Below are 24,822 nucleotides of genomic sequence, written 5' to 3' on the forward strand. Positions count from 1 at the left end.
AATATTTGTTTTCATATGGCTCTCTGCGCGAAAAAAGTCTCTTTCCGCAAGGCACATCTTCTGGAAGGGGAGATAAGTTCACCCCTAAATAAATATATATATATATACATATATATTGATATATGTGTGCACGCTGAGGAATGTAAGACCATCGGGGACGCAGCCGTATATGCCAACGTAAATATACATATATATACATATATATCCACGCGTGTAGTTGCCTGCAGAACCGCCGCACTGCAGCGGCCACGACACGTGTCGTGCGGGATCCGAGCATCCACTCCGGCTGCCCCAAAAACGCCTAGCTGCGCGTATTCTAAAAAGAATTTCCGTGGCAAGAAAGAAGCACGCCCCCATCGAAATGCCTGCCGACTTCTGCTTCGAAGGAGGCCACGAATGACAGCGAACACGCCTCAAACCCGGGGCGCCTTGAGGCCCCTCGAGGCACATGTTAGCCGCGCAGCACACACTTCTACACATTGAGACGCAGTGAAAAAAAACCTGCTAACTTCGGATTGAAGAGAGAGCCAATTCGTAGCAGAGGACGTTTAAAGTGCATTGACACCGCCGTAAGCACATGACAAAAGAAACAACTCCACAGGCAGGATACACTGTCACAGTTTCCCTGCAGAGCGTTGAGCACTGACTGCCTTGACACGCTGCTGCTGTACCACTGCCTCCTGTATGGGCGCATTCGAAAAGCTATCCGGATTTGATGTGCCAGCGAATTTCCCGCAAAGTGGCGACTGTGTATGGACACCTGTGAAGTGACGCACGGGACGAAGGCCGGGGAGACAGTTGCGCCTCGCTCAAGGCACGGGGTTAGTGGAGGTGTGAGCCCGCGCGAGCATTAGAAGGAAGAAAACGAACAAGGCCTCAGGCGTCCCTTCACGCAAGTTTGGCGCATCCGGCGGGGCTTAAGAGAACCGCGGGGGCGGTTCCCGCTGCCACGCCGGACTGTGGGCGAGGACACGCCGCTCGTCGTCTGAAGCGTCGGTTGAGGAGCTCTCATCTGCGGACTCGTCGGTGCTCGCTTCCTCGCATAAATCCTCCTCGTATTCCAGCTCGTCTTCGTCGTCTTCGCTGTCCTCGTCTTCGTCGTCGCTCGTGTCGTCACTCTGTCCGCTGCGCCGTCGCGGGTTCCCCCCTTCAGCCCCCGCGACGCTGTCCCCTGCGTATCGCGCGCGCTTGCCTCTCTGCAGAAAAACCGGATTTCTGATTTGAGCGAGCGACGCGCTTCGTCTTCGATCGCCGGCACTCCTCTCGCAGACGACGGCCCGCGAAGAAGCCGCGGCGGCGGGAGGCTCCGGCAGAGAGTTCCCGTCGCCCCGGTGCGCGCGGCTGTCTCCTTGGGGCGCGGCACTCCCGCCAGCCCTGACAGACACACGCGCGAGACTGCCGCCTCGCTCCGCTTCATCGTGTGAGTCATTTTCATCCTGCGCGCGGACGCCCGAACGCCCCGCGAGGGGAGCGAGAGAGTGCGCGGAAGCGGCGAAGGACGCAGCCTGCGCCTTCCGCGACGCGCCGGAATGATGCGAAGCCAACACCTGCTGCTGGTAAGCTTCGTCTTCCAACTTCTGGAAAAGAAGAAGAGCACACATAATGCAACGGAAGAGGAGATGTCCTACCGATCGAGCTCCCCCCATACAGGGAAGTCTTTCCGCCTCGAACAAGCCAGAAGAGGCGCGCGCTCTCGTCGCATAGCGGACGCAGCCGGAGAGGAGCCCCGCGCAAAACGAAACAAGATGGATTCATCAGACACGCGCCGCACTCACGATTTATTTGCTCGACGCAGAGAGGCAGGGATGCCGGAAACGGGCAAGCCATCCGGGAATTCGCGAGAGGCGACGCCTCTTTGATGAGCAGTCGCTGACATAAGAAATCTACAGTAAGATTCTGTATTTGTTGCGTGACGAGCAACGCAGAAAAGTGGCAGTTGAAGGCTATGAACCCTTCAGACAGCCGCCTTGCATGACATCGCAGCACCGCCCTTTGGCGCAATCGGCCGCTCAGCGAAACGAAACGGACGCAGACGTCTGGTCTGGCTTTCCAACAAGCGTGAGCTGCCCCTTTTCCCTAATGCTCTAGCTCCTCCAACTCACCTGAATTTCGTTCTTGAGGATCTCCCGAGCCTCCATCTTGATTCTCCCCGCGGCGGTCAGACGCCTCGCTTCGAGTTTCAATCGATGCATGCGCCAGACTGTCTCTCGAGAGGCCGTTCGGCTCGAGTCGGATCTGTGCGCGTCTTGATCTTCAAAAAAAAAGAGGTCCGCTGCCTCTGTCTCCTCTAGGGCCTGAACAAACACCAGGAGGAGTCACCGAATGCAAAGACTCCGTGGAAGCTCAGCTCGTGCGCCATTGATTTCTATCAGCCTCGCTTTGTTCTTCACATGCCCCCGAATATCGTTGCGTCCCCGTCGACCTTGCAGCTGGGGAGGCTGAATCGTATCCTCTCGTACTTTCACTTCTAAGTCTGCCCCTGTTTCTCTGTCCTGATGACTAGCGATCTGTGGACAGTCTTTCAATCTGAACGAGCATGCAGAGCCCCGTCTCGCACACCTGCCTCAGTATGTATGTACGTATCTACCTACCTATCTATCTGTCCATCCATCCATATATATATCGGTCTGTAACTATACACATAAACTATCTATATATCTATCTATGTATCTATGCGTCTATAGGGCTACGCGAATGTATGAGTGCTCCAGATATACCAGGTTAAGGGCACTACCGCACGCGCCGTTTCTCAACAGCTACTCTCGAGCGAACAGCTCCCTCACGGGAGGCCTCCACTGATAACATTGAATCGTTCGTGTCGACCCAGCAGTTCTGTTCACGCCACGCCTTCTTGCTTACTTTGAAAATCCTGCCGACGGGCGCGACCGCGATCGCCTCGGGCGTCGCCAGGCCTGCGCCGACGAGCGCCGCAGCCTGCCGGAGGGAGAGGCTCTCGGCGAACCGCGCGCGGAGCTGCAGGATTTCTGGCGGCGGCGCAAGAGCGTTGGGGGGGCTGCAAGCCGCGAAGCACGAGGCGAGCAATCCAGAAGAAGGCGGCGCGGCGTCCGAGGCGGAGGCGGGGCGCCGGGCAGCTGCGAAGCCTCGGACGCTGGGCGCGAGAGGAAAGGCCGCCGCAAATGGATGAGAGGAAGCGGAAGCCCCCGAAGCGGCAGACGCGGAGGGCGGGCAGGCGGCAGCGGCGCCGCGCGGATGCGAGGGACTCGCCCAACAGCTGAAGGACACGAGATGCAGCTTCTCCGACAGCTGGGAGAAAACCTCGCTGAGCGCTGCGCTGCAGAAAATCGAGAGGCAACAAACGGCGACATAGGTGAAGGACGACGTCCAGTCCGAAACTCTGCCCGCCAGCCACCCTGGACCGCCGCAACAGTCTGCAGCCGCTCCTGCTGCACGCAACTCCCTCCGGCTCCGTTGCCCTCAGGCGCACCCACGCGCGCGACCAGGGCTCCAACCGAGTCTGTCGCCAGCAAAGGGCGCGGCGGCGCCTGAGGCGTTCACGCTTTGGCTGAGGCGTGGAGCATGCGCGCGCACTTAGGTGTTTGGACTCTTAAACCGGAAACCATGACGGGTCGACTTACAGCTGGCTGGGCATGCTCGCGACGAACTTCGCCATCGTCGCTGCGAAGAGCGCGGCCTGCGAGAGCGTCCGCTGCACCGAGGCCGCCGAGGTGCCGAACCTGAGGCGCACGCCAGACCACGGCACGTTGCAGCGCGACGCTTTTTCTCTCTGAGTCGGCAGCTTTTCGTCAGGGAACAGGGGAGCGGAAACATACGCAAAAGGCGAGCACAGCTGCAATAGACGGAGTTCCTGCCGCCTCGCTTAGCTGTCTCCCCGCTCCATGCGTGCGCGGCGTGCCGCAGGGAACGGCAGAAGAAAACAAACCCCAGCTAGGCTCGGCTTCAAAAGACGTCAACGCCCGCACGCCGAGTTCTGCTTGCTGGCGCGACTCTCGGGATTCGGCTTTGCACTCTCTTGCGTATTGGCGACATCGTCTCGAAGAGACACGAACGCGAAGCAGTTCGGCAGGGAGAGCTGCTTCGCGTCTTCACGCTGGCGTCGCCCGCGCACAAGCGCACAGCGAGGGTGAGCTGCGCAGCGCGGAGCCTAATTGACTGCGTGCCGGTATGGCCTGAGGACGCTCCGGTAGGCCTCAGAGTTGCGGAAAAGAAGGAACGCGGCGCGGCCGTCGGTGGGATGTGAGTCGCTCACTTCTCTGCAACCAGGGGGACGGGCATGTCGCGCGCGAGGACGTCCAGAAGCTGCAGCGCCACGAAGAAACGGCGATGGCAAAGAAGCGCCTGCGCCCTCTGCAGACCCTCGAAAGACACCCTGAAGGAGCAGGAAGACCACACGAAAAGCCTCATGCACAGGTGACCCAAGAGGAAACCACAGCCTGGAGAGCCGCTGCACACGCAGTTCAGGCCGTGTGGCTGCGCCTTCACCCCTCTCTCCGGGTTTCAGACACGACTCAAACCGCCGAAGGCGCCGCCAGCTTATCACACGTGTATGTGCGTTTCACCTAGCCACTCCGAGACGCAGAGACGCGCAGAAACGACGCCGGAACATTCGCTATGCAAGGCGCTCAGACACATGACCTGCGATGCATCCTCCAAGGCGAACGCCTGATTTGGATGCATGCACGCGGAACTAGATAGACATTTACACATGCAGGCTTTTGAAGCTGCAGAGAGTCAGACTTCCGGAATGAACTGAGCTCCGCACCGCTTGCGTGGGAGCGACCTCGCACGTTTCTTGCGCGTAGTCACACACACGCGATCCCACCAATGTACGTACATATTTACATGTATACATATACATACATTTGTACAAATATATATATATATATATATACATTAGAGAACTCTTCTACAGATATAGAGTCACGTGTTTTGCGCTCTGAGAACTTTTTTTCTGCGCGAATTTAAGGGAGGCTGACCGATCCTCGAAGAGCAGCTGGTGCGTGTCATGCAGCGCCAGGGCCGCGGCTGTCGCGCCGCCGGTTGCGAGCGCGTCCGCCAAACTCGTCTCCCGTCTGTTTGCGCCGCCGCCCGAGGCTCGCGCGGCGCGCAGGAGAAAAGCCCTGGAGATCCCAAGGAAGTCCGCGAGTTTCCTGCAAAGACAAAGGAACCACACGCCGCTGCAGGCTGCCGCGCACCGAAGAACGCCCGCTACCGGGAGAAAAAAGAACGGTGAGCGGGGAGAAGAGATCGAGCAAGACGACATAGACCCCTGCATCTCAGGTCAGAGTCCTGGCGCTGGCACAGTGACCCCTAGCTCTTCAACGATCGGTCGTTTCGAGAAAAAAACATTATTGAGCTAGCAGGAAACGAGAAGATGCATACATCCTTTCGTGTGAGTCACGCAAGTTGTTGCGTCGCACTTTTTTGTTGCGTTTGGCGGGCATTCACCTCGAGAGCAGATCGAGGCCGTCGTAGACGCGAAGAAAGGCAGACCAAGAGATATTCGTTTGCGCAGCCACAGGTGCGCCACCAAGGTACAGAAGATGCAGATCATTTCGCAACTGGAGCCCTGCGCGCAAGGAAAATGGAAAAGCAGGTCCCTCGTGCTCGACGCCGCACGCGACTGACTCCGAAAAGCGGCTGCGTCCTCGCAGCCCTACACTCTTCACCCTTGCGCCCACAGACACACATCTGAGATGCATACTTATCTGTCTGTGTACCTATTTGTCTATCTATACATATATATCTAGCTATACCAATCAATCTGTCTATCAATCAATATTTATCTGCCCCCGTGTACGCCATCTGCATTTCGGCCGTGTGGAGCGCCGCCTGTTTGAGACGGCATGCGTAGGACACGATACGCGCTTGATGGTTTAAATGGAAAGCGCCTAAGAATGGGACTTTTTCCACGGCGCACCGAAGCGCAGACGCACCTTGATGAATTGCCTTGTAGAGGTCTGCAAACGCCTCGAGCGCTTCCCAGGGGTTCAAGCCTGTCTCCACGGCGGCGGAGCCCAAGTAAGTGCAGGAGACCAGCGTCTGGCTTTTCCACCTTTTCAGGGACTCGAGCGGCTCTCGGTTCCACGTCTCGCGTGCTCGCTCCCTGCTGCGCACCGTGCCTCTCGCCTCCTCGTTTGCGTCGTCAGAGGAATCTGGCCGTCTGCGTGGAGACGAACAACGAGTCGCGGCCCCCTCTCCGCCGTACCCGCCTGCGGGCCCCCGGGAAGCGCCGCTTGGAGGCGCAGCAGCCTCGTCGAGAGCCCCGCGGGCGGCGAGAGCAGCTCGACGAGGCGGGGAGACAGCGGGCGCGGAGGAAGGCCGCGAGGCAGCTGACGAGAATGCCGACTGCAGCTTCTGCAGCAGCAGCCGCGGGAGCCGAAACGTCCGCGAGAGCGCCAGCGAAAAATCAGCGCTTGCACGCTGCGCCAGCGTGGCTGAGAGGGGCTGGATTCCCCTTCGGGTACCCGCTGCCGCTCGTGCGCCGTTCGCCGCGTCATCCCGCTCGCTCGGCGCGCCTCGGTCCGCCGCTGGAGCGGCGCCTGCGGGCGCCTGTCCGTCGCGTTGAGGCCCGAATGAGAGAGTGCCTGGAGGCGTTCCCTCAGCGGACGAAGGCGCGGCTTCCGCCGCCCTGAGGTGCGCGGGAAAAGCCGCAGCAGGACGAGAGAGAAAGAAGGCCGTGGGCAGCCTCGCCTCGCCCAGAGCCGCGGCCGTCGGTACTGACCCTTCTGCAGGCCTCTCCGCCGACGGCCTCTCTTTCGCCCCTTCACTCGCTTTTCTCTCAGGCGGTCTTCGCGCGGCAGGCGATCCTGTCAGAGCCACGGAACCTTCCGCCACCGCATGAACAGCCTCGTCTCCTTCTTCCTTCGTTCCTTCTGCCTCTGCCTCGCCTCTCAGGAGTGTTTTGTCGCGGCCTTCAATGGGCGCTGCAGAGGCGGCGGAGGCGAGCTCGCGCGCGCCTGAGGCGCTCGAGTGCTTGTCCGCTGCAGCTGCGGGCAGCCGCGACGGAGACTGAGAGAGGCTGGATGACGGGAGCGACGCGGCTCTGCGGCACGCACCAGGCAGCGCACCGAGCCCCTCCTCGTGGAGAAAAAAACGGAGAAGCAGCACGGGCGACCGCAGGTGAGGCATTTTTTGGAGCGCGCTCGCGACCGCTTGCGTGTCTCGACAGAAAAGCAAACACTGGCGGTGAAGCTCCTCCATGTGCCTGAGAGAGGAAGCAGAGCGCGCCGGCGGAGAAGAGTCCGAAGACGCCGGCGAGCCAGGAGGCGAACAAGAAGAGCGAGATGAAGGCGAAGCAGGAGAACCCGAAGGAGGCGGTGGAAGCTGAGGACGCGGCCGAGGAGGAACGAAGGAAGAGTCAGCGACCGGCGACAGGGCGTTGCGCGACGAAGGGGCGACATCAGCGGGGCGATGACCACTGCTAGCCGGAAAGGTGTCTGCGTGTTGAGCGGGAACGAGGCACGCTGAAGAAGCCTCGGACGAAGCTGAGGAGCTGCCCGCGCCAACCGAAGAAGCAAATGAAGGGGTGGGCGTCCTAGAGCCGTTCGCGAGTCTCCCGCATAGAGCAGAAGAGTCGGCTGGGAAACAGACAGGCGCGCGCTCGCCGGATTGACCGACGGGAGCGATCGATGCCGAAGGCAGAACAGACGCGCCACTTTCAGGAGGGAGGAGACCTGCGTTCCTTGGCGTCTCCTGTTGATCTTCGCCCTGGCGAGTAGGGCGCCCATGCGCGTGAGCAAGCGGCTGCTTCACCGCACTTCGCGCTGCCTGCGCTGCTCTGGCTTCCTCCACTGCGGAAGCGTGCGTTCGGCTCCGCTGTTCAAACTCGTCATGAAGGAAAGCGGCGAATCTCCGCGGTGCCCTCTGCTGAGTTTGGGGTCTGCCGCCCCGTTCACGAGTCGCCGCAGGAGTCTGCGGAGGCCCGCGAAACGCAGCCGCAGCGCCCTCGGCGGCGCTCGGGTCGCGCCGCGTATCTTCATTTGACCCCTGCTGGCGCTCTGCGCCTCCGGTAGCCCTAGCAAGCCCCGCGGCCTCGCCTGGCAAACGCGCTTGCGCCCCGCCTTCGTGGACTTTAGGCTCGGCTTGCTCGCGCGCAGCTGAGCGAGTCGCCTGCGCACTCTCGCTGGAGAGAGGAGACACGCGGGCGCCTGGAAACATGCTCGCTGCGGTTTCGTGCGCTTCCAGGAGATAGTTCTCGTGGAGATAGTCAACGCAGGCCTTCATTTCAGCCTCCATGTGCTCGCGGCGGACCTGAAGGCACACAGAGAAGAGAGAAGCACCCGCGCGGAAGGAGCGGATAAGCACTTGCGGCTTTCACCGCAAGGTGTGGTCGTCCAACTGGAGCGCATGCATGCCCGCGAACCTCCACACGTCGCTGCGGGCCCCTCGCTAAGAGACCTGGGCACCCGCTTTCCCTGTGTAGTTTGAATTTCAATCTGTTGAACTCAAATTCGATGTTCACTGACGCCGGGCTCTGTCGGCGAGCACAAACGGCACACCTCGGGAATCATGCGCGGATGCATTCGCGCGCGCGGCCTAGCCGTTCCTGCGCCTGCACCAAATGTGGCAGTAAACGTTCAGTTCCGAGCCTCCATTCAAAGAATGTGAGAGGCGACAACGGAAGGGATTTCTGCACCCGCCTGCCAGGTCTCGAGACGCGCGGCAGGCTGCGCAGATGTGTACCAGAATCCAGCCCGCTCGCCACCGCTGTACACCTGCCTCTAGATATCCGTCTAACGATCTACATATATATATGCATACACGCAAATATATATATATATATATATATATCCTGGCGTCTTAAGCAGTCAAGTGGGGTCGGCTGGTGGTGTATTGCCATCATACAGAACTTGGCCGTTTGCGTACCGTAGCTGGACTCATCTGCAGTATTCTGGCAACTGGAGTGTCTCAAATATCCATAGATACGTGCGTCTGTGCATATGCGACTATCTAAGAAGTCCGCCGCAGTTCAGGGTGGTGTTGGGAGCGGCCGCATACTGGCGCGCGGATTGACAAGCGTGCAGAGCGCAGAGGCGAAGGCGTTCGGGTTCCGCGCGGGCTCGTAGAGGCGGCGGACGCACCTGCGAGCCGCGCAGGGAGCAGAGGCGAACGATGTCAAAGAGGCGCGCGACGAGCGGGACCTGGCCGCGAGCTTCATCGGTCTCTGCGGCGCCTGCCTCCGCTTCGTTTCTGCTTTCCTGCGCGCGGTTGCGTCGGCGGAGGTCAGCTGCAGGCAACGCGAGAGTGAAGGCGAGACACCGCGAGGTGAACAGCTGAGGCGGCAACGCGGAACGGGTCACCGCGGGGTCGCGCCACACTCTGAGTGAGGAGGCGGGGGCGTCACACACCACGCGCCACCAGGCGCTCACCCGAGGGGCGAAGCAGCTAACCAAAACTGGAAAACTCGCTGCCTGACGCGCGTGCCTCACGTTTGTTTGAGCCGCCTGATGAAAATGAAAAAGAAGAAAACCTCCCCACGTCTGCCTCTGCCTCTCCCCCCTCACAGCACGCACTGCAGCTGCGAGTGCGCGTCTCTCCGCGCGCGGTTTTTTGTCTCTTTGTCGAGCTTTCGTCTCCCTCTCCGCTCACCGCCGGGCTCGACTGGTCGCTCGCCCTGCACGCGCCGTTTGATCTCGGCAAATAGGCCGGCGGACAGGACGAGGGAGAGCGGCAGGAGCGTCTCTGCAGCCTCCAAGAGCGCGCGGCACAGCTTCAGGCCCTCCAGCTGCGACTGGAGACGATCTTTCCCGCCCTCCAGCTCGTTCAGGGTGGCAATCCCGCGGGCAGAGGGCAGGCCGCCGGGTGCTGCCTCCCTCCGGGAAACGTCTTCGCCTCTGCGCCGCGAAGGAGCGGCAGCGTCGGCGGTCGCCGTCGAAGCAGTTGGCGGTGACGCGGCAGGCGTGGGAACGCCAGAAATGAGAGAAAGACAAGCAGGAAGCTGCTCCACACTGCAGAAGAGAAACGCCTCGCCGCTGAAGAGCCAACAAACAGCGTGACAGAACTCAGGCGCCTGGTGCTCGCGAAGCGAGTTGAAGCCCCTAATGCGGCACACAGATTCAAAAAAAGCGACCAGACGACACGCGAATCAACGCGGCGGCGCTGGAGGGCTGACCGCCTCCCCACCGCTCTTCTCTTTCCAGCCGTTTCGGCTTCCACAGACGTCTGGCAACAGGCAGAAGAGCAGCGAATCTGAACGTCGTACAGCCACAAAGACCTGCACATGCAGGTGCGTGTACGTGAGAAACAAAAACCGATCTCTACGAGATATGTGTTGAAACACACACGTCTGTGCAAAGGCGCAGGCCCATGCACCCACATGACTGCGTCTGCATAAGATGCAGCCTGCTAGGAAGGCTCCATCCAAGAGAGAGCTCGAGCCTCTTCAACGCCCGCAGGAGAGCAGACGCGGAGGAAGAACAAGTCTGTGCTGCAAAATTCAGAGTCTGCTGCTCACCGTGCCGTGTAGCCCGTGCGGCCTGCGCGGCCTGCCATCTGCCTGAAGCGCGCGACGTCAAGAGCCTCGCGGCCGATCTGCCCACAGGCAAGAGACACAACCTGGGGTTGCACGAGAGAATGAGCCCGCAGAAACGCGCAGACACGCCTCCGTCGCCCGGACTAACTCATTCAAGACGTAAAAAAAGGGCCGCCACCCATCGTTTCGCTGAGGCACTACCTGAACGGCCTCGCGTGTCTCTGGATACATGCGGCGAGAGAGCAGATGCGAGAACGAATCGGACCTCGCACCTCGGGAGACCGGACGATGACTCGCTCCGCCGGCAAGTTCACGCCAATGGCCAAAGTCGACGTCGCGCAGAGGACGTGCAGAATGCCGTGATGGTACGCGACTTCAATCGCCGCCCGCGAAGGGCCGTCGAGACCTGTGAGAAAGGACCGTCGCGAAACAGACAGACTTCGATTCAGTTGCCCACGCCTGCACGAAGCTGGAGTTGTACACGCCTCGAGACATGTGAATTAAGACACACAAGAAGACGTCCAACTCGTCGTATATACAAGTAAGGAAAAGCTGATGACTCGTCCTGTTTCAGAAAGACTCCTTAACTTGGGAATAGTTGTGCCCCTATGTGCACCTTCCACCCGTTCACCGATGCCGGCGCGGCGCCAAAGCCAGCCGCCCGCAGTTCGCGGTTTCCTCTTCTCTGTGTCTTTCCCCCCTTTTCCGCCTGGCGAGCGGTACCTGGGTGCGCAGAGAGCACCTGTACGCACGCGGCTGGCGTCTTGCCGCCCTAGGCCGCATTTGTCTAGGCTTTTCCGCATCGCTACGCGCATGTGCCCGCCACAACTCCCCACCTCTCTCTACACGCGTGTGAATGCTTTTTTTGCATCGCACGCGTGGGTCGCGAGCGGCGGGAGCGTACCTGCGTGGTGGTACGCCACGCCTTGCCGCACCGCGCGCTCCTGCACTTCGCAGACGCGGCCGCCGCCTGCCTGGCGCAGGAGGTGTATAAGCTCTTCGCGGCCCTCCTGAAGCGCTGGGGCGACAAAGAGCGACGGCGCAAACACCAGCAGCTCCTCGAGGCGCTCCGCGGAGGAGGACGCTCCCGCAAGAGTCTCCGCCGAGGAGACGCGCGACGAACGAGACGCAGAGAGCGGCGACGAGCCCGCGGAGAGCGCCTCCAGACGCGCCGCGGCCGCAGGCGACTCGAGCCACTTGGAAGCCGCCAACAGCCGATAGAGAGGAAGGCGACTGCGGAGGGAGGCACCACACGAAAACGCTTTTCAGCATCGGAAAGAGAGACAGGCACCGCGACCCCCGGGAACGAACCCGAGACCTCGGTTCGGGGGAAGGGGGGGGGGCGACCAGCGAGGTGACTCAGCCCGCAAACACTCGTAACGGGGTATCGCGCTCAATGCACTGATTACCTGGCAAGAAAGCCAGCAGACTTGGCGCTCCAGGCCTTCGTCGCGCAGAAGAGAATGACGGATTTCTCCTCGCGCACCGCCTCCCACACGAGGTAGCCGAGGTGCTCCCCGTCGGTCAGCAGGCGACCCGCTCCCGCGGGTGCGCGCGCAGAAGTCCACGACGAGGCAGCCGCGGCGCGGGAAGAAACCGGCGAGGAAGGAGACACACACCACGCACATGCAGAGGACAGCGAAGAGGGGGACTGGGTGCCCATCGGAGACGCCCTGTTCTCCTCCTGCGCGGGCTCCTGCGCCTCCTGCGGCGGCTGACAGCAAGCACCTGGATGACCCTCCGCTGCTCCACGCCTGTCCAGCTCCTCTCTCGCGCCATCTCCTCCGTGTCGTGCACGCTTCGTTGGATCATCTCCCTCTCCATCGGGTTCGCCCGCGTCGTCCTCCCCGCGCTTTGCAAGAGGTTGACGACTCAGCGGCGGCCTGAGTGGGTCATCTTTCGCCGACTCGCCTTTTGCTCTTGCGTCCGCGTCCCCCCTCTCCATCGACTCGCGGCTTGCCGCGGGATCCGTCTTCTCCCTCTTCTGTCTCTCTGCTTGCGCCTTATCTCTGCGGTGCTCCCTCAACAGCGCCAGCGCCCGCTGCGCCACCCATTCGTGGGTGAGTGTATGCACGCTCGCGCCGCGCGCGAGGAGAAAAGAGACCGCCTGCGAAAGGGCCGCGGAAGCGGCTGCCGAAGAAGAAAGAACCAGCGGAGAAATAGCGTGACGCGTTTCCGGAAGCCGACGAACCAACTGCGGGCGCAGCACGGGCCCTGACGCGACGCATAGAGAAGAAGAAGCGGAAGATGAAGAAGAATCGGATGATGAAGAAGTGGAAGACGACAGGGAGTACGAAGAGGCCGGCGAGGCGAGCGGCAGCGGACGAGCGACCGCCGTGGCAGAACAAGAGCCAGGTGGAAAAAAAGCAGCAGACCCGGAAGAAAGACCAGAAGACGAAGGCATCGAGACGGGAGGTGAAGTCGGAAACGAAGCACGCGATGGCGGGGGGAGAGATCTGCGCGGTGACAAAGGCGGCGAAGAGGCCGTGCACGCCGCGGCCTCGGGATGAAAACACACACTGGAAGACCAAGCCGCACGCGCCGGCGACGAAGACGACCGAGGCGAAGAGGAACCAGAATCGGGAGAAGTCGTGACCGAGGGGGAGATCGAGAGCGAGGGAGGATAAGTCACAGCGGAGCGGTAGACCTGCGTGCGCCAGAAAAAGCAGGCCGACACAGAGAGAGAGATTCTGGCGGAGTTCCTGTGCGATCGGCTGTATGGGTCATACAGAAGTCCTCTGCACACGCAGCGAGACACCGAACTCGAGACAAGAATGTTGACCCCGGCCGTTCGCCACGGCGCTCAAGCGGCGAGCGACGGCGCGCGAGGGGCCGAAAAACGGGAGGAGAAAGCAGAAGACAACGTAGAGGAAGCGCGAGGCGAGTGGCGAAGCCGGATAGCGCCGACGAAGGGCGAACGGAAGCGGAGAGGCCGGGCGACTGCGAGGAGACGCAGAGAGGGCACGCAGGACTATGAATCCATGACCATAAATCCACACAGGAAACAGAGGGAGCCTACCGCGCCGTCGCACTTTAGAAAATAATCAAGAGGCAAAGGCCGCAGCGCCGTGGTGAACACGTCTGCGTTGAGCCACTGGGCGAGCTGCAGACAAGAAGAGAAGCCAACACCGGATGAAGATATGCCTGTCCCCCCACAGGCTCGCGTTGCCGCGCTGCGAACTGGAAAACTTTCGACGCACACTCCCCTCCTCTGGCGCCTCCAGCCTTTGCCTTTATCACTCGCCCCGCGCGACTCCAGCGCGAGGCCCTGAACTCAGTGACCTGCCTCTTCCGCCGCGGGCTCGCTGCACATCGGAATGCCGCCCAGACCGCCTCCTCTCAAGCTGCCGCCCTAACGGTAGCCCAGCTGCAGAGATCGCCTGAGGGAGGAGAGAGTACGAGTTCCTGAATCGTTCAGGGGCACCGTTGGAAGCCCTGTGCGCGCGTGGGAATTCGTCTGCCGCATGGGGTCGCTCCCATCCGTTCGGCGCCGCTGGGCTCTTCACCTGGTGCACGCAGGGCAGCGTCGCAGACATGGCAACGACTTGGATGTCCTGAAGCAGAAAGAGGTTGAGGAACATGATTTTCATCAGCAAGAGCTCCACGAGGTAGCCACGCTCCTTCTCGCCAAGCGTGTGGAACTCATCAAGGACAACCACGCCAATGTCCTCCAGCAGCAGCCCCGCGAGAGACGCAAGCTTCCTGCTGCCGCGAGGCTTCTCTCCGCGGTCTGCAGCGGGCGAGGGGGCGTCTAAACTCTGCGCCTCCGCTGCGGAGTCTGTATCAGACCCACCCAGCTTCAGCGCGTCCTCCCCGCCACGAAGCAGACGCGAGAGAGCGGTCCTGTGCGCGCGCGCAATCGGCGCGGCATGCTGAAGCAGGCTGCGACGCAGAGAGACGAGACCGGACGCCACACGCGCAATGCCACCTGTGTTCAGCGCATGCAGAATCACTGCAGCCACCTTTCCCTCCACGCACAAACGTGCGTGCACGAATGAGAGTACACACAGACGCATGCCGCCACGTAGTCACGCAGCCGAGTATGTCTGCGCGCCACGCGCACGACGAACCGCTGAACAGCACTCCAAGCGCCCAACGCCTCTGCTAGAGAGAGTCCAGGATCCGTGGCCGCAGCTGCTCTTGTCGCCCGCATCAAGACGGCGAAGCTTGTGTACGGGAATGCGTGAAGATCAACTGCAGATGCGCCGTTTCCCTCGTGGAGAGTTCAGACTTTATCTCGTGATCCTCACCGGTTGATGATGTTGTTGGCCTGCTCCACCGTACAGACTGCGATGTCGATACCGGCGAACCAACTGGAGGCCGAAGCTGCAGCAGTGTTCAGCGCCACACAGAGGATCCGACGCGGCGGCTGACAACATCACTCGCTGAGAAAAAACGCTCTAGCCCTTTTCACGGACGCGCGCACGAAGACAGGCGACCGTGCATCCGCGGCGCGAGCTTTTACATGTCACACACGTGCATGCAGATATGCATACGTGCAGAGGTAGATTCTGAATGCCGGCTGCGAAGACTACAGAAGTGACAAACTGCAGTTGAGGACGAGCTGCCTGTGAGGCCCTGCCTACTTTTGTGTACTCTCTCTATCTCTCTACTCTGTCTCTATCAATCTACGTATCTATCTGTATTTCTATCCATCACGGTCGCGCACTCGAGACTCGCCTCGGAGTTCAGGCACTCCCTGTTTCAGTCTCAGCTGCGCGCTCTCTTCCTGGCTGGCAGCCTCTATTCCTTCGCGGCCGCTTCTGGGCTTTCGCCTCTCAGGGCCTTACCGGCGGACGCGTTGAACGCCTGAACGCGGAGGCAGAGCGAGGGGAACAGAATGCTGTGGAGGAACTCGGTCTTCTCGCGACAGAGCGACACGTGCGGCACGATGTACAAACACCGCTTGCCCGCGAAGAGACACCTGAGCACCATAATCAAGTCCGCTACCAGCGACTTTCCGCCGGACGTCGGCGCGCAGTAGATGAGAGATCGACCCGTGAGACTCCCCTCTCTCGACTGCTCGCGCGTCCTCCCTCCACCGAAGCGCCTCGCGTCTCCTCCTTCCACGCCGCGGGCTTCTGCGTGGGCGTCTCCCCGCCATGCGTCACATGCGTCCCCCGCCTCGTCGTCGGCAACCACAGTCTCGCAGCTCGAGGGCGAAGACGGGCACGAGCGCCTCTGCTTATTGCCTCCACCTTCGCCTTCCCGTTCATCTCCGCCTCTCGCATTCCGCCGATGAGCCTCTTCTTCCCCTCTGCGGAGCACGGAGGCCTCGTCCTCGCGGCCTGCGAGAAGCGCTTCTGCGCGGCGCTCTTCGGCCGTCGCGCCGTCGACAGTCCGCCTGTCGGCGGCGATCTTCGCCTGCGCCCCGAGCTCCTCTGAAGCCTCCGCGGCAACCGCCTCCATGGGCGCGAAACGAAGCGACGCAGCCGAGGAACGAGCCGCCACCGCATCACACGGAGCTGCAGAAGAGGCGACGCCAAGCGGAGTCGAGGCGGAAGAGGGCACTGGCGCGGGGGCCGAGGAAGGCGGAGGAGGAGGCGCCAGGGATCGCCCAAAGAAGGGAAGAGCCAGTGAGAGGCACTCGGCTTGCCAGGGGTACAGCGCGTGGATGTTTCGCGCCGCGAGTGCGTCGATCAGAGAGCGCGGGAGACACCAGGTCGCGAAGTCGCACGCGCCAGCGCCGGCAGAAAGGCCTGCCGAAGACGAGGAGGAACGTGACGCCGACGAAAGCGCTGAAGAGAGAGGAGGGACGCGAGGGGACGCGGACACGACGTTATCCTCAGTAGAGGACGCCAAGGCCTGCAGACGACGCTCGCGAAACGGCGGAAGCGTCTCGGGGTGCAACAGGGCGCTGGAGTAATCCGGCCGATCTGAAAAAAACCCCCAAAACCGCCAAAAATCGAAACCGTGAACGCGGCGAAAGAGCGACTCGACACGCGGCTGGCAGGGCAGGCGGCGGGGGCGCCGCGAACTGGCACCAGAAAGCGCGGAGACAACAACGGAAGGGGAGGCGACGCCCGCAGAGGAGACAGGAGACCTCAGTGGGATGGAGGCGACTACCACACGAGAAAGGGAGCGACAGTGGCGACGCGACACAGAGAGACAGCTGAAGCCTGCCCCCCCCCTCCCCTTCCCACGCCCTCCCCCTCACGGCAAGTGCGCGGGGGATCTCAGCGAAGTCTGGCGTCGCCGGTTTTCGTCGTTTGGCTTCAGACCCCCGATGCCCATCTGTTCGGGGCTCCGGGTATGGGCTTAAACGCTCTCGAGTGTACCTGAGATGCCGCGGGCCCTGAAGAATCTCTTCTCCTCAGCCGCGACTCGGAAGCAGAGAGGCTTGGGGATGACGACGCCGCTGAGGGAGACGTACACGAGTTCGCGACTCGCTGACGGCGTGCCCCCGGTCGACGAGGCGCTCAGCAGCCAGCTGGCCGGCCTCGAGCGCCACACCGCCAGCCGTCGCTTGGGTTTCTTCGCCGCTTCTTTCTCGGCGCGCGCGTGGCGAACGACGTCGATTTGCCGCGCGCGACCGCTGCGCTTGCCTCGGCTCGCGGCGCGCCCCTCCGCGCGCGGAAGCAGGCGAAGCACAGCCTGGCGCTGGAGCCTCGCAGCCTCGCGCTCGTCGGCCTCTCTGCGGCTCTGCCGTCGGCGGAACTCCGCGTGCGGTCCTGCGCTCTTGCCGGGGCTCGCTGCAGAAAGACGGGCGGGATATGTCACGCGGTGAGGAGAGGAAAGAGCGTCAGGGCTTCCGGCGTCTGTCCGCGAGACCCGATGGAGACGAAAAGGAGATGAAGACGCCTGCGAGGAAAAGGACGACGCGGGGGCGACAGCGCCGGCCTGCAAGGGGAGAGGAGAAGACGACGGATCCTGCGCCATCATCTTCTCCCTCCTCGCACGCTTCCTCTCCCTTTCTTCTCTCCGGTACACATGCCCGCCGTGCGGAAACGCCCTCGCGAGGGCCTGTCGGCTGCAGACGGGCGCTCAGACTCTCTTCTAGTTAAGACAAACAGTTTTGCGAAAAGGCGCTGTCGAGGTGCCGCTGCCTGCCGAAGGCCCCGGACTCTGGCTTCTCTTTTGCCGAGCTATTCCGCGAACCGAGAAGCACGAGGGCGACGCAGGCCACATAGGCCTGGAAAAGCGACACTTGCGGCAAAGCTGGAGAGATAAAAGCAGGAAAGAGAGGCGACAGAGGGAGGAAGGAGTCGCGCGACCACGGGGAAGAATGGACGACGGAAGCGCTAGGCTCGAAGACAAGCTTGAGAAGACCGCGAGCAACTGCCGCATACGCGGAAGACGGAGAAAGAAAGAAAACAAAGAAACGAACAAGGAGGCAGAAGAAGCCCTGGAAGAGAAGGACAACAGCAGCGCAGGTGTGGCTAACCGGCGATGCAGAGATTGTGAAATACATGGATGAAGTCCCCGAGGTTATTCAGCTCAGCAAGAAAAAGCGAGCGACAGGTCAGGGCTGTGGACGAAGCACCCACGGAAAGCGAACGAAGAGAGAAGCGCGAGAAAAAGCGTTACAGAAGCAGCACAGCCATGACTTTCATCTTAAGTCCGATCAGAATACACTGCGACCCTCGTAGAGGCGCGGAAACGGCGCAGCCCTCCAGCGAGGCACACGAGTCTCACACATTTGCATATTTGGGACGATGGCAAGACATACGTTTCATAGGAAATGCGAAAATTCCACACAGGATTAAGCAGTGCTCTGTCTCTCTCTCTCTGCTACTTCTATCGAACGCTACCCTCGTTGGCCTCGAAGCATTGTCACCGGCGGCGGCTCCTTCCCTCGTGAGGCAAGTCTCTAACGTAAGGCAGACGCGGGGCAAGAACAGAAGATGTGACTTCTTTTTCGTTTCAGCCACGTCTCAGCATCGCCCTCCTTTGAGTCTTGCCAGCTCACCTCGACGAGAGGAAAAGCTGCATGTATGCGACAGCCGCCTGCGGACGGCCGCAGCGCAACTTCGGCAGAGAAGAAAAAAAAAGACGAATAGAAAAACGCTAGGTGTGTCGCACCTTTGATGGAGCACGGTAGACTACTTCAGTGCTCGGGCAGGACCCGGGTGCAGGCCGCACTCGAGCGATTCGCAGCTCAATTTTTGAGCCGGGTGCACCGTCGTCTGTCGGGCGTGCAGGAGACACGAACGGCCTCGCGAAAACTTCGAGGCAGTCGTCCAAGCTGCCAAAATGTTCGACGCGACGCAAGCTCACCTTCCTCGTGAACCCCTTATGAATGTGTGTATGGGCGAACGCCTCCTAATTCTCGAGAATATGCAAAATGTGGCCGCCGGGCCGGTGAAGACAGTCGACCGGCGCTGCATGCAGCTCGCTGGCATACAGCGTAGCCTGTCCAGGCCGCAGGCTTAACGGAGTCTCTTTGCCTCTTCCGAACACCCCTGGGCTGAAGCACCAGTCGAGGGAATTCCGGCGCTGAGGAACGATACAGGGTGACTTGGACTCGGACTACGCATCTACACTTCACAGCTGGTCGTGTTCGCCATCAGCAGCTTGCCACATCGCGTTACACCCATGCTAGCGATCAGCAGAGAATACGGTGCATGCTTCTCAATTCCTCACGAAATGTTGCAACAGCGGGGGTGGCGCGTGTTGATTTGCAGGTTTCGTGAGCCTCGGTGCTGTCGTGACCCCCGCCGCCGCGCAAAGCGTCGCTGCGCACTCGCACGTAGGGCCGTCGCCGAGTGTAGGCACCGCTTTTCGCCTAGAGGCCGAGTTGACCGCCCTTGACATGCTTTATAATCCAAGATCTATTTCGTCATGCTGGTGCGCTTGCATCACTGGCACAGATGTATCGTGTAAACGCCAGTGCCGATGACCTCAGCCGAATTTTTTGCAAACACCTAAACAGTCCAAGAGACGGGGAACCTCGGTAGACAACTATGTGTCACCACAAAGGCGTTTTCTGCGGGGTTCCTGTTGCCGAGCAACTCCCCCGCTCGACTACCCTGTTTTAGTGGAGAAACGGAGCTACGTCGTGTCGCCTTGCAGAGGACTGGTGTTCAAGATTAGCCTTGGATATTTGGGTCGGCGTGCGTAAGTCTTCAAGCGGCGAACGAAAACAGAAATTCCGTTGTTACCGCGTCAGCAAGCTTTGCAACCTAGAGCGTAGAGTTTGGGCACCAAGCGAGGAGACACGTGGCTCACAGAATACACTCGCGAAGGCGACTCCGACAGGAAAAACTCGTGTGCTTAACACTGGCTACGTACAGATCTGCCTCTATGTGAAGAAGTCACACACGTCCCCTGTGCCCTAAACTAGTGCGTCTGTCGCGCGTTCGTTCTGAGTCCAACCTGGGGTGTCAGCAAGTTTGCGTCGTCGCTATTGCGAACGACCTAGTTCGTCCTCTCTGCATCTCAGTGCATAAGCACACGCTATTTGCAGTCGAACGTGCGGTCACGCCGACTTGCTCGTACCGGTCATCCGTTGGCGCGTCTCACTTCGCCATCGCGACAAAGGAGCCCTTACCCGCCTTTCTGATGAGATACCTAGCGAGTAGAACATATATACGGTCTCTGCAGACAAGCTTCATCTAACTTGAGGAGAGACAAAGCCCTGAGTCGAAGAAGCACAGCTGCGGAACAACTGGTGGGTAAAACTGAACAGCTGCACCGCGGCACCACTTGTGTCAGACGAAAGGCTGAAGAATGCTTCCGGCACGGGTTCACAGTAAAGTTGCCTCTGATTCCGGATGCTCTCCCAAAAACGGCACGCACGCTGCGTCTGTATCAGGGATGAACATCACCAATGCCCGTTTTCTGTGAAGTGTCTCGCGCACAAGACACCGTCAGCGTGTGAGCGCACGCCGCCGTCTGTACTGGCATGCTATGCTGATCATTGTCGAGGGTCAGTTCCATCAAACAACGCTGTCAGAGGGGGACACTGAAAATGCATGGAGAAGACTGAAAGACGCGAGGAAAACGCGTGGGAAGTTGTGTGCAGCAGGACACTACAACACTGGCTACCCTCCTACCGCGCGAGCGGGCACCGTCAACGTCAAGGTGGATCGGGAGGACGCCTTACCTCATGGCTTTACACAACTCCGAATATTTTTTCTCCAGCACGGTTATCCTGAAATTCTCCTGTGTAATGTGCGCCCGATGCCGGTGCTGCGATAGCGGGGGTTGAAACTCATGCCTTGCACTCAGGACGATGAGCGCTGCGGCGTCGTTGCATGCGGCAACGCGACTTGTGAGTCAAACTCGTCGTCGGCGTTTCATAGAAAGTCTTCCAGGCATTTACACATCCTAACTTATTCGTTCTTCTGTTCTTTGCAGCAAGTCGTGTATGTCTTGTCATCGTCGTAACCCTTTGTTCATCGACCCGCAGCCACATTTCTCGAATCGCTCTGAAGGGCATGCACGAGTCTTCCGAACCGCGGCCAGCACGGGGAAGGTGTCACTGTTGCAGACAGCATTGCTCGACTTTATCCGCCCGCGGAGCACCTTCGTATTGATTCTGTTGATGTGTGGCTTTTCTGTCTCCAACTTTGTCCGACGTATCGCCGGTTTTTCCGTCGCCGCCAACAGACTGTGACTTCCGTTTCGCGCAGTTCCCCTTTTCGCACAAACACCCGCAGTCGAGTTCTTACTTTGCGTACATGCTCTGCCATTTCTCTCGACAAATTCCTTTTCTGCGGCGCACCATGGCGTCTGCCGCGTCTTCTGGCGGGGTTCAGCACACTGTTTTGGAGAAGAAGCTCCAGCAGGCGCTTAGTCCTGCGGTGCTGAAGCTTGAGGACAAGAGCTGCGGGTGCGGAGCTGCGTACGACTGCGTGGTGGTCAGTAGCGCTTTTGACGGCAAGAGACTGCTCGAGCGCCATAGAATGGTTAACGAAGCTCTGAAGGAAGAACTCCCCAGCATTCACGCGTTTTCTATGCAGTGCCATACGCCGCAAGAATGGGAAAAGAAGCAAGCGAACTGACGCAGCGAACTGCCGCAACAAGCTGGATCCCTTCAGCTCCATGAAGCGCGTCTCCGTGTGCATGTGGTGCAGCTGCACAAATGTACAAAACAAGGCTGACATGCTATTTGGGACAGCTTCGTGGATTTGCTTCGCTTCTAACAGGTTGCGACACTTCGTAGCGGGCTGTGAAGCGTCTGTCAGTGAGGCCGTGTTGTCTGCTAAAGGACTGCAAGCGGGAAATTCTTCCTCAGGACTGTCGCTCTCTACAGGACTGTTCATGTATCTGTCTTTGTCTCTGAGCTTGTACCATCTCTGCGTGGTCGCATCCTCGCGTCTAGTTGAAACCAGCGGCACCACCTTGCCGCATTGTCTTCAACCCGGAGTGAGTTCGCTTCTTCCACGAAAAACACTCGAACCAGGCTACTGGATACGCTACACGGAGGCAAGATTTGGACGAAAACGCTTTTCGGTATCCGCTGAACCCCCGACCCCTACAACAAAACCTGTTTTCTCGTGGCCTGACAGTCCGCCCACTTTTGTCTTCGACGGGCCGTAAAGGAGTGAATTTACTGTGTCTGCCCCCCGAGTTTTTCTAAACGGGCGTTCTTAGCGTGCAGTTCACGAGCTTGTTGCCCGTGTGGGCATAGATTTATGTGAATATAAGGCGAGCGTAACGAAATGACCCGCGTGTGGAAGGTGTGTTGCAGGCGCAAGGATGCTGCGTCAGCGACTTTTTAGCCTCCCGGAACAGCCTCAGCTTTTTCTTCGCCCTTTTTGTCGTGGCCAGAAATCTGCACGTAGTCAGAATTTTCCTACAAGTCCCGTACAAAACGTGGCGTCCGCCGTCGCCATCGGAAGTCTGCCGTAGCTAGAATTCACTGGCAACTTATGACAAGTCAGTTCGAAAACCAGGAAGATACCACTCGGAAGAACACTTTCAAAGAAAACGATACCTCGCTGGCACACTTTTATCACATGTGTCAGTACATTCAAGCGAGCCAGAGGCAGCGATGCGCCGGCGTTGCCGCGCGTACGCCAAGAAGTGACTGGACGCCTCCCAGCACACACAGGTTCCAATCCGCATGAAAAGGATTCAACAGGAAACCTGGGAAAGGAACAGCCGAGAAGAGATCTCCTCCCTGGTGGCGGACACGGTAACTCAGCGTGGATCACCCCTCGTGTCGGTGCCGCTGGCCCCAGAGTTCAGAAAACCAATTCAGATGGACGCACAAAACTTCATTTTAAAAAAAGCAAGTCAGATCTGCGTGGGTCGCGTCTCCACTCTGACAGGGAGGAACCTGTCTGCTGCGATATTTCCCCATTGCCTTCAGGGGTGCCCGTCACGGCGCTGCATCCATTTTGAAAACACCTCGTTGAGGCCCCTTTGTGCCCTGTGGCGCTCTGTCTCTGCGTAGAGCGGCCACTAGATATTCTTCTTCAGGATTTCGTATTCGCATTCTTCGTCTTCCTCCTCTTCCTCCTGCGCGTGTTCCAGCATTTTCGCCGCGGCGTTCCCGCCCTTGGCGCTCGCCTGGAGCTTGTGGAGGAGCTGTTCGTTGAGCCTCTCGTTCACAAAGTTCGAGGGGTCGCTCTCGTCGGTGACGAAGCCGCAGACGCGCTTGTAGAAACGGACAGCGCCTTCGTTCTCTTTAATCACTGTGCACATCAGTTTCTCCAGCTTTCTGTCCGGACTGAGCGTCCTGTTAAACGCCCGCGCCGCGAGCTCCACCAACAGCATCAGTCGCCGCCCCACGGCCATCCGCTGGAAGGCGGGCTGAGGAGGCAGCGAGAGACGAGAAAAAGCGAAAAAAACCCGCGTTACTCTGTGTATAATAAACGCGTGCAGGCGGGCACGCACGCCCGCTCCAACTGCTTCCTTCCAGCAATTTTGCCGATAACTGAATAAAAACGTGTAGGTCTGGGCATCCGTCCACTTTTTCATGGATACCGTCCTGTATGTATCTACCTACTTGCACAGCGGCATCCAGCGCGTGCCAGATGCATACACCATCCACACTAGGTATGCATCCAAGTATACAGACTGGTATCCGCGCGCGCCTCAGTCTCTCCGCTTCACGATATCCCTGAACTCAGGGATGATTTCAGTCTCCAGTTTCTGAGCCGTACCTTGACTTGCAGCTCGTAAATGTAAACAACAGCCTGCCCTTCTTCAACTTCGAAGCGGTAGTGGAGGAATCCTGCGAGACGTTCTCCGGGGACATCCTGGAGCGCGGCGCTGTCTTCGGTCTCTCGTGAGACTGATCACACAACGCAGAGGCCAGAAGGGTGTTCGCCCGTCCATCTCAGACTCCCGGTTCGTGTGCGCTCTATCAATGTAAATCTTTCCCCTGCGCGCCCTACGCAAACACAAGCATACACTAGATGCGCATATCTGGAATGAGGTCACGACGATAGGTGTGACCCTCTATTTCAGTTTTCTTTGTTTGAAGCGCATCCACGCTTGGGCGGGCGTATCAACACACACATAGGGCTGCCAGATCCTCATGGAGAATCTGAGAGCTCCTCATGAATGCGGTCCAACCATCGGGATGTACAAGTAGAAGCAAGCCGTCTCCTTTTGCTCTCCCTCCCGCTGTTTTGTCGTTTTGTTTCGATGCTGGTGTGCGTGAGAGATGGTGTGTCCGATGATGATCTCACCAGGGGGAAGAGCTGTGTTATCCGCTTCTTCAACCAGAACCACCAGGAGGCGGGCGTCCTCGTGGTTAAGCTCTCGTCTCTTGGAGTCGTCATCCCAACCTTGTTCCATGAAATGGACTTGGTCGTAGAGATTCTTCATGTTGGCTCTCGTCAAATTGAAGATCTCATCGCTCAGAGGCTTGTTCAAATCGAGCAGCGAGGTCGCACGGCAATCATATATCGCGAAATCTTGTCTCTGACCCTGCTGCTTCTCTGTTGACGCGTCCTTTTGAGCAGGAGCAGAACCCTTGAATCGGCGGTTGGGGGTTGCCAGTGCAAAAAAACTGGCAAGCCCGTTTGCTGTTCGAACGCACTGTTCGACTGCTGCTGCCGCTGCGCGCTGTTCTTCCCGTTTCTGTCGTCGGCGTGCCTTCTCGTGCTTCTTTGCCGACTTTCCTCCAGCTTTGCTGCCACCCTTCGCCGCCTTGGACCGAGAATCCGCCTTCATTGCCGCGCCCTCTGTGGCGACGCAAGAGCCGGCGCTCGGAGCGAGAGGCATGGTGAACAGCACGGCAGAAAGACGCAGACGAACGGAACGTAAGGGACGCAGTGAAATAGAGAAGAAAGCGAAGAACAGGGACGTAGGAATTTCGGAGAGGGACGAAATAACGGGCAAGAGTTGAAAGACACGCAAGAGGGAACGAAGGGGGGTGTACGTACACACCACTGAGCAAATGGCAGGAACAACATCCGAAAGGGAGGAGGACACACAGACTTGCCGGTCTTCTCTCCTTGCCTATAACC

The 24,822-nt window shown here is 59.5% G+C and overlaps 3 protein-coding genes across 3 annotated transcripts; 1 reads left to right on the forward strand and 2 right to left on the reverse strand.

Moving 5' to 3' along the window:
• Nucleotides 1-917: 917 nt before the first annotated feature.
• On the reverse strand, nucleotides 918-17,335 carry BESB_082850 (uncharacterized protein; the record flags this gene model as incomplete). The annotated part of the gene is made up of 19 exons (XM_029366635.1): nucleotides 918-1,577; nucleotides 2,103-2,294; nucleotides 2,860-3,292; nucleotides 3,597-3,695; nucleotides 4,229-4,348; nucleotides 4,956-5,129; nucleotides 5,428-5,548; nucleotides 5,916-8,232; nucleotides 9,063-9,208; nucleotides 9,571-10,019; nucleotides 10,436-10,512; nucleotides 10,726-10,859; nucleotides 11,358-11,686; nucleotides 11,863-13,100; nucleotides 13,473-13,556; nucleotides 13,960-14,335; nucleotides 14,704-14,779; nucleotides 15,244-16,329; nucleotides 16,732-17,335. The coding sequence occupies 19 exons, from the start codon at nucleotides 17,333-17,335 to the stop codon at nucleotides 918-920; spliced, it is 8,715 nt and encodes a 2,904-aa protein (XP_029217095.1).
• Nucleotides 17,336-21,120: 3,785 nt separating this feature from the next.
• On the forward strand, nucleotides 21,121-21,399 carry BESB_082860 (BolA family protein; the record flags this gene model as incomplete). Its single annotated transcript, XM_029366636.1, has 1 exon — nucleotides 21,121-21,399. The coding sequence occupies one exon, from the start codon at nucleotides 21,121-21,123 to the stop codon at nucleotides 21,397-21,399; it is 279 nt and encodes a 92-aa protein (XP_029217096.1).
• A 1,405-nt stretch (nucleotides 21,400-22,804) lies between these two features.
• Nucleotides 22,805-24,577, reverse strand: BESB_082870 (acetyltransferase, GNAT family protein; the record flags this gene model as incomplete). Its single annotated transcript, XM_029366637.1, has 3 exons — nucleotides 22,805-23,155; nucleotides 23,509-23,639; nucleotides 24,040-24,577. The coding sequence occupies 3 exons, from the start codon at nucleotides 24,575-24,577 to the stop codon at nucleotides 22,805-22,807; spliced, it is 1,020 nt and encodes a 339-aa protein (XP_029217097.1).
• Nucleotides 24,578-24,822: the final 245 nt, after the last annotated feature.

Source organism: Besnoitia besnoiti, chromosome VIII (assembly GCF_002563875.1).
Source record: "Besnoitia besnoiti strain Bb-Ger1 chromosome VIII, whole genome shotgun sequence".
NCBI lineage: Eukaryota > Apicomplexa > Conoidasida > Eucoccidiorida > Sarcocystidae > Besnoitia > Besnoitia besnoiti.